Here is a 9,070-nt window from a genome sequence, read left to right as displayed (position 1 = left end):
TCCCTCAGACCACATCTCATTTCTTCTCTCAGCCACTAGAGAAAGAAAACCAAAAGCTATGGTTTTTCTGTTATTAGGAGGTAACAGAGAAGTACATGACTAGTTTTCAACACAAACCGGCCTTAAGTAGAAAAAAAAAGTAAGTGATCAAAAAGAGAAAATGTGATCTTCCAAACAAGTTTTATTAAATAATTACATAAATAAATAAAGCCCCAGTGTCCGCCCCTTCAGGGGCCCAGCGAGATTTCCCAAGGTGAGGACCAAAGGATAAAAAAACACAGGTGTGAAAAACAGCAACTACGGCAGGCAGGGTGGAGCAGAGGAGAGAGCCACAGCCACAGTGCAAGAGCAGAGCCGCCAGCGTCGTCACTGTGTGATTCTTCTACAGGCTGCTATCTCATACCACAGCGTGCTCAGCGCCACAGTCAGCGCGTGTGCGTCCCTGCGCTAAGTCACGACTACACAACTGTACCCCTCTGTGCGCCTGCACACGGCAAACAGGGTCACCGCCTCGGGTGTCCTTAGAACCCCGAGCTTTGAATCAGTCCGAGCGCTTCCCCAGAGCCAATCTCCACCTTCCTTCTACCTACAGGGTAATTTAAAGCATCTAAGATATCCTTCCCAACAAGTCCTGGAAGAGGAGTCAAAGACCACATGCACTTCTCCACTCTCGTGCAAGGAAAACAGTAATTCCATTCATTGCACAGTTTGAGGGATGAGCTGACAAAACTGCTCCTATTTCCTGTTAAGTGGTTTGTGTTAGTTTTTTCCTTCTCTGCATTCTTAGAGCTTACACCTGCTGTCTACATGTTCAACAAAGTAGTTTTAATTGGAGAAAAGTGTTAAATGAGCAATCCTATCAATATAGAGCCAACAGACCCAAAAATAAATCACAGTGCTCCCTGGAAAAACACTCTTCATAGTGTTAATGCTATAAATTTATTTTAATGCAAAAGCATCCTAATAAATTTTGAAACTAAAATAGAATTTAAGAAACAAAAATAAAAATAAAATTTTAAAACATATAATTTGTCAGCATTATTCATGTTGGACAGACAAGAGAGTATATTTTTTTCGTCAAGTAAGATACGCTTCCTCTTTTGAGAGCTGACACGTTCAGGGTACAGGGTGAATGCGACACTACACAAACCAAGGCTACACAGCTGCAAGAACAGATACAAACAGGAACTGCACAGGCCACAGACAAGGTGAACAATGCACAAAGAGAAGAATGAGCACAGCACAAGGCACAGGGGTCATTACACCACAGGGTGGGTCTCGGTCAGGGCTGGTCTTACACTGTCTCTCTTCTACATGTACGCAGCCAGCTTTCCAAGCACCACTTGCTAAAGACGCTATCTTTCTGCCAGTGCGTGGTTTTGGCCCCTACATCAAAGAGCAAACAGCTGAATGTGGCTGGGGTTGCTTCTGTGTCCTCCACTCTGTCTCACAGACCCACCTGTCTGTTTCTGCCCCAGTACCAAGCTGTTCTCATCACTGCGGTCTGTAACTGGAAATCTGAGATTGTGATGCACCCTGGTTTGCCCTTGTAACCCAGCACTGTTTTTGCTATTCCAGGTTCTTCGGGTGCCACATGAATTGTAGGGTAGTTTTCGCTAGTTCTGTGAGGAATGTTGCTGACATTTTGGTTGGGACTGCATTAGGTCTGTATATCAGTTTGGGGAGTGTGGTCACTTTGACTATATTGGTTCTGCCTATCCAGGAATAGGGAACTTTTTTGAGACAGGGTCTCAATATGCAGCCCACGCTGGTTGCAAACTCCCAATGATCCTCCTGCCTCAGCCTCCACAGTGCTGGGATTACAGGCATGCACCACCATAGCGACTCTTATGATCTCCTTTTTCAGAGTCCTGTACTACAGTTTCATTGTAGAGGTCTTTTACTTCCTTGATTAGGTTAATTCTTAACTATTTAATTTTTCTTCATGCCATTACGAATGATTCTTTTTTCTTAGTTTCTTTCTCAGTGAGCTCATGATTGGTATATAAGAACACTACTGATTTTAGTGTGCTGATTTTGCATCGTCCTACATTGCCAACTTTGGTTATTACTGTAAATTCTAGGAGTCTTTTGGCGGAATTTTTTGGGTCTTCCAGGTAAAAGATCACGTTGTCTGCAAATGTTAGTTTGATTTCTTCCTTTTCTATGTATATTCCCTTCCTCTTCTCACCCGACTGCTCTGGCTAACATTCCAACAACTATACTAAACAGGAACAGTGATAGTGGACATTCGTATCTCATTCCTCACCTTAGAGGAAAGTTTCCAGTTTTTTCCCATTTTGTATGATGCTGGACATTGGTGTGTCATAAGTTGCTTTTATCAGATTGTGAAGTCCTTCTACCACTACTTTCTTCAGGACTTTTATCATAAGAGGATATTGGGAGTTTGTGACAGGCTTTTTCTGCATCTACTGAGATGATCAAGGGATTCTGGGACCTCTGATATTTACGTGATGTACAGTATTACATTTACTGGTTTGCAAATGTTGAACCATTCTTGCATCTCTAGGATGAAGCTGACTTGGTCATGAGGAACGACCTTTTAGGTGACACTGCATTCTGTTTACCAGTATCTTGTTGAGGACTTTTGCATCTGTGAAAATTAAGGACATTGTGCTATAATTCTCTCTTTTGGTTGGATTCTTGTCGCTTTTGGAATCAGGGCAATGCTGGCTTCGATGAGTAAGTTTAGCAGTAGCCCTGCTCTTTCAATTTCATTAAAGAGTTTCAGCAGCATTAGTGTTAGATCTTACCTGAAATTCCTGTAGAGTTCAGCACAGAATCCAACAGCATTTGGACTTTTCTTAGTAAGTTGTTTTAAGACTGCTTTAATTTCATTGCCTGCTATTCAATTATTCAGGGTTTTTATATCTTCATAGTTCAGTTCTGGTAACTTATATGTATGTACCTAGGAATCTGTCCATGTCTTGAGTTCTCAAATTTACTGGTGTACAGGTTTGCAAAATAGTTGCTAATAATCTTCTGGATTTTGGCAGTGTCCACTGTCAGTTCAGCTTTTTCATTTCTTTTTCTACATAGGGAGACAGGGTCTCCCTATGTAGCACTGGCTGGCCTCGAATGCTTGGTGATCTTCTTGCCTCTGCCTCCCAAGTGCTGGGATTTCTGGTATATGCTACTACTCCCAGCTAGCTTTTTCACTTGTAACTGCAATGATTTGGGTCTTTTTTGCTAAGACTGGCTAACGGTTTATCTATTTTGTTTATTCTTTCAAAGAACTAGCTCTTTGATTCACTGATTCTTTGTATCACCTTTTTTAGTCTCCATAAAATGATAAACTTCATGTATATTTTATCACAATAAAAACTTTTTAGAAAACCCAAAACATAAAATTTATCTGACATCAAGATTTCAACCACATAATAAAGTGTACTCAGTTTGCTAAAATCTAACAATCACTTTGGCAAATACTTCTGTATAATGAACTTAATCTCTATATGAAACAAACAGTATCCATGAAACAACTACAGATTATCTCCTACCATTAATCCTAGAACAACTATGTATCTGTGACTCCACTACCTGATAGAGTATTCACCTTATGAGGAGCTACAGAAATCAGATGCTAGTTAAAACGTTTAATAAACATTCTTTACATGTTTACACTTTTCAAAGACCTTAATTTATATTTTCAATTTCTATACATGATAAGTACAAAATGCTAATGTCTCTGTAAATATGCTGTTTTAGGTTAGGCTTTAAATAATCTCCTATAATCAACTATTTCATTTTTGAAACTTAATCTCTAAAGGTTTACTACCAGGAACATATACAGAACTAAAAAAAAAACAAAAAAAAAACAAAAAAAACCACACCTCCCAAATATAAAAACCCAACCCAAAAATGAGCATCAGAGACGAATACACACTTTTCAGACAAAGAAATACAAACAGCAAATAAATATATGAAAAAATGTTCAACATGACCGGTCATTCGAGAAATGTAAATTAAAACAACACTGAGATTACATTTCACCCTGCAAAGAATGGCTATCACCAAGCATGGTGGCACACACCTGTAATCCCAGCACTCAGCAGGCTGAGGCAGGAGGATCACTGCAAGTTCAAAACCAGCCTGGGCTACAAAGTGAGCTCAAGACAAGCCGGAACTGCATAGGGAGACCCTGTCTCAAAAATAACAAAGAATGGCTATCACCAAGAAATGAACTAATAACAAATGCTGGAGAGGCTATGGGGGAAAAGGAACCCTTCGCCACTATTGCGGGGAATGTAGAGTCATGTAACCACTGTGGACATCAGTGTGGAGATTCCCCAAAAAACTAGGATTAGAAGTCCCATTCAACCCAGCTATTCCCCTTCTGGGTATCTTCCCGAAAGAATTAAAAACACTATACCACAGCAATATATGTGCACCCATGTTTGTAGCGCCACAATTTGTAATTGCTAGATCTTGGAAACAACCCAAATGCCCATCAACCAAGGAATAGATACAAAAGACATGGTCTTTTTATATAATGGAGTATTACTCAGCCGTAAAAAAAGGATAAACTGGAGACTTTCATAGGTAAATGGAGGCAACTTAAGTCCATACTCGTAAGTGAAATAAATCTAACACACATGTGCAAACACAGTATTGTCTCCCTAGTGTGAGAAGCCGAAATGTGATCTAAAATGTACAATAGATATTGTAAAATGGGAAGAAACTTCAAAAGTAAAGAGAAACTGGTTTAGGGGTGGGGAAAAAAAGGAAGGGAAAAACAAAAGAAAAAATATATATATAAAAGATAGTTAATTGCTAAATTAAACTGATTGCCAAAACCAATCAGTTATACTACTGATTTCAGTTCACTGAAAAGATAGGTCTGTGCTAATACTGTTTGAACAATTAAATGCTCATATACTGAGTAATTAATTTAAAGATAACAATATGCAAGGTAGTTACCATTGTTACCCTCCCTATCATATTGTTTGGAATTGTTTTTACTTCTTTTTTCTGTTTCTTTGAGATAAAAAATAAATAAATGAATAAATAAATAAACAATCTCTTCCAGTTGAATACAGAAAATATTTAACTAAAAAAAGGAATCAAGGGGCTGGGGATTTAGCTCAGCGGCAAAAGCGCCTGCCTGGCAAGCGCAAGGTCGTGAGTTCGGTTCCCGGTACCGGAGAAAAACAAACAAACAAAAAAAACAAACAAACAAACAAAAAAAGGAATCAAGATATATCTTATACAGGTACAAATTCACTATGATCTATTTGATTGTTATGTACATCTGAATTGTACCAATACACAATTTTTAAAAAGGAAAAAAATACTGAACATCTTTACACAATCTTTAGTTTTTAGATTACTCTACCTACTGCTTTTACAAAACAGCAATATCAGAATTTTTTATCTAAATTACTATAGTTTCAGAATAAAAAATATGAATATAGGCTAGGGATATAACTCATATAACTTTCTCTTAATACTGCAGAATAGAAAGACAGAACACATTATGATGGTAGAATTATGGGTTTGGTCAGATGACTGGTATCCACTGGTAGAAAAACTCAAACATCAAACAGTCCTAGTGAGGACCATGCCAAATTATTGAATATCCCTCATCATTCAGAAATTTATAACGAGGAAAAGCAGGATAAGTGAGAAAACTCTATATGCAACCTTACACTGCTAAAACAAAGTAAAATTTAGAGTTCATTAAATACAAAAGAAAAAAGCTCTCAAGTACAACAATTCTGATTAGCGGAGTATGCTGCTGGATATGCCATTATTGAGACTTAGAAACTCAGTCCAGCACAAAACCATAGGCCCACACCAAAACCAATCAGCTGTATTTGTACCAAGGTACTCTGACTCCCGGGGGGTGATCATGCCTCTTCCCATGTTAACACTTCGGTAACTCTCCTTCCATTACTGGAGTCTCAAAAACAGTCCAGTAAAGTTCTCTAACTAATTGGATATGCAAAATGAAGAACACAATAGGAAAATGCAAAAGCCTTCTACATCATAATTATGCAGACAACAGAATTAGAATTCAAGTTGCATTTAGCATATATGCTGCCAAAGCAAGCACTCAAATTTCACTTAGAAGAGTGCCTTAGAGTGGTACCTGCCTGTAAAGCCAGCTGCTTGGGAGGCTGAGGAAGGCAGGCTGCAAATCTGAAGCCAGCCTAGGCACATGTAACCCAAGCTACTCAGAAGGCTGAGGTAGGAGGATCATAAGTAGGAGGCAAACTCAGGCTACATAAGAGTTCCAGACCAGCCTAGTCTGGATTCTGCTATATACACAGCAAGGCCTTGTATCAAAAACAAGCACAAACCAGGCATAGTGACCTATGCCTGTAATCCCAATGTCAAGGAAGCTGAACAGGAGGATCTTAATGAAACCAGCCTGGGATTTACAAAGTGAATTCAAAGTCATCCTGAACTACAAAGGCAGACCCTGCCTCAAAAAAACATATAGAAAACAATACACACACACACAGGAAGAAAGAAAAGAAAAACACCTGCACCTGTAACCGGCTCCAAATTATAAAAGTCCTTCTCCTCTAACATTGTAATCAATAAAGATGGTATGTTTAAAATATCACCATGGATTTTAGTTCAGAAAGAAAATAAGCTTTTTTAAAAACATTCCACTGAGCAAACCCAAACCATTATTATGAGCTAAGAAGACAGAACTGGCAGTCTAACTAAAAGTGACCAGGACACACAGAAAACAAAAGCCACAGGCAGGGTCCTTCTCTCAAATCACACTGTCAATCCAAAGGCAAAGTGATACAACTACTATTTCATGTTACGCAAACTAGATACACCACCAGTCTTTCACAAGTCTCTGACTTTTCAATGTTTTAAGAATATTTTTAGTTTAGGAGAGGTGGCACATACGTTTAGTCCAACCACTCCAGAGGCAGAGGCTGGAAAAGCACCACAGGTTTGAGGTCAGTCTGGACTACATACTGAGTTCAAGGCTGGCCTAAACTACATAGGGAGAGACCCTGTCTCGAACAAACCAAAAAAAAGTTTTAGTTGAGAGTAGAACAGAAAGAGAGAAAGAGAAGGGAAGAGTCACAGATGAATGTTAAGTTACACATTCAAAATCAAAATACTTCTTTCCATTATTTTATTCAACTTCTTTCTACACAAAATCCCATTCTCTAAAGCTCACAATGCTCAAGGCAGATTCCAAACAGGTGAGTGATGGACCACAGGTGACTTCTGTCTCACTCACTAAAAAAATATTCCATTCATAACATTTAAAAACTAGGAGATAATCCTGTTTGTTTTAAAAACTTTCTAGCTTTTCTACTGCAAATTAAGATGTTCTGGCAACCCTAGAATTATATTCTCACAAGCCAAATGAGCTGTAAATTAGTGACCTATCCACAGGTAAACACGCACCTTGCTGCTTCTCTTGAACGCTGAAACCACACCTTCACCTGCTGCACTCTTTGAAGAAATGCCAACGAGTCTATAAAGTGCCAGCAACTGAATTAAGACACTGGAGTTCCAAAGACAGCAAGGCAAATAGTCCTCCCACCCCACAGCCTAGCTCTGGAGGGAAGGCAGAGGCAAGCAGGTCTGCATGTGATCAGCACCATAGATAAAGGACATCTGCGGATGGCAACGATCCGTAACTATCTGTGGGAAGGTGGGAGGTACCCTCTGATAAAGCCACAGCTAGCAAGAGTAATTACTCAAAAAAAGGAAGGAGAGAATTGTATGGGTCAAATAGAGAAAACAGTCTTCGCAAACACATTGGACAACAGTATTGAAAGAAATAGTGCCACACCCAACCTTCACGGTAGGTGTCACAGAAAGGACTCAATTGAAATCAGGCACATTCAGAGTGGCAAGGCCTTAGACGACACAGCTCAAGTGAAAGGGCTACCAGGGAAAAAACATGTCACTTGCTAAGGTCAGAGAAATTCTGTAAAAGGGTTGAATATAGAACACTTTGGGCAGAGACTGAAATTTGCAAAAGCACAGTTCAAGAATGGAGAGAAGGCAAATAAAAACGGAAAGTAGTGATAACCCCCGAAAAAAGGGAGAAGTAGCAAAGACCAAAGGGGATTTACAACTTGGGCAGGAAATAAAAGGAACAGCGGCGTGAAGCATGGTGGGTTAACTTGGCCACAAATTTGCCACGAGTCTCAGCCGGCCCTTGGCAAGCACGCAGGCACTGAGCTCGCTCAAGCTTCACGCGGGCCTGGCTACACGGACTGGGCAGACTCGCGGGGACTCAAAGGCTTGGTCTGTCCGAGCTGGCGGGTGTAGGTATAAACCACCTTCCGTTATTTTCTGACTTTTGGGTGCAAATAAAAGCCCCTTACAACCACTTGTAAGGAGAAGTTGCAGCCATGTGCCCGTTGTAGATTTACAAAAAGAAACAAGGTGACAAGAAATCCGGTACCTGTCCACAGAGCCCCCTCCTCTCCCCGAACCTGGCCTGTCTCCCCATCAGTCTGTATCTGCGCCACAAACAGGTCCGCCGGGCACTTTTATTTTGGGGAAGGGGTTCCCTCCCAGCGAGCCTAACACGAAGCTGGGTATGTCGAACACAGTCATTTTACTGACCTTCCGATCTCAGTCATTCAGATACCTAGCACACCACATCTTCCGCGTAACGAGGTGCTGGGAAGGAAGGTTCCCCGCACTCCATACCTTCCCTTCTGCCAAAGTTCACCGCGCCCCTCCACGCTACACCGCAAGGGCAGAAGGGCTACGCGCTTCGCCCACGGAAAGCGCGCCGCGGCTCCCCAGGGTGACCCGGCCCACTCGCCCGCCCCATTACCTCTCGGGGGACGAACAGGCTCTCACCGACTCCGGGACCCGCACACACAGCAGCCGCGGCGCACCACGGGACACCGACACGAACGCCGCCACCGCCGCCACCGCCGCCACGGCTCTTCCAGGAGGCACTTCCGGCGCCTGCATGACGTCACAAACGCGCCCGCCCGCGAGGCCCGATTGAAGGGAGCCGCCGAGCGCTCTGCCGCCGCCCGGACCTCCCGCTCTCGCCCGGGCGCGGGATGCGAGTCGGGCCGGAGCCCCAGCCGGCCCGAAG

General features: G+C 41.7%; 2 protein-coding genes and 1 long non-coding RNA gene across 8 annotated transcripts in view; 1 reads left to right on the top strand and 2 right to left on the bottom strand.

Annotated features, from left to right (window-relative positions):
- Positions 1-9,070, bottom strand: part of Pphln1 (periphilin 1) — a gene marked incomplete in the record, with an annotated part of 147,089 nt that overhangs the window by 99,032 nt on the left and 38,987 nt on the right. For 5 of the 6 annotated variants that reach the window (XM_013505666.1, XM_013505665.1, XM_013505667.1 and 2 more), the window contains 1 exon segment: positions 1-35. In XM_013505666.1, the coding sequence (XP_013361120.1) occupies positions 1-35 (35 nt within the window). 6 annotated transcript variants of the gene reach the window in all.
- On the bottom strand, positions 4,109-8,901 carry LOC106146877. Its single transcript, XR_001231491.1, has 3 exons — positions 8,824-8,901; positions 7,914-7,916; positions 4,109-4,130 (listed from the first exon to the last, which is right to left on the bottom strand). It is a non-coding gene; the product is annotated as an uncharacterized LOC106146877 (long non-coding RNA).
- The window catches only part of Zcrb1 (zinc finger CCHC-type and RNA binding motif 1), a 100,073-nt gene continuing 99,952 nt past the window's right edge, over positions 8,950-9,070 (top strand). The window contains exon 1 of the mRNA XM_005406577.2: positions 8,950-9,070. The gene's annotated coding sequence lies outside the window, so the exon portion shown is untranslated.

Source organism: Chinchilla lanigera, unplaced genomic scaffold (assembly GCF_000276665.1).
Source record: "Chinchilla lanigera isolate Chin_1 unplaced genomic scaffold, ChiLan1.0 scaffold00099, whole genome shotgun sequence".
Lineage (NCBI taxonomy): Eukaryota > Metazoa > Chordata > Mammalia > Rodentia > Chinchillidae > Chinchilla > Chinchilla lanigera.
This window is presented reverse-complemented; position numbering and strand designations above follow the sequence as displayed.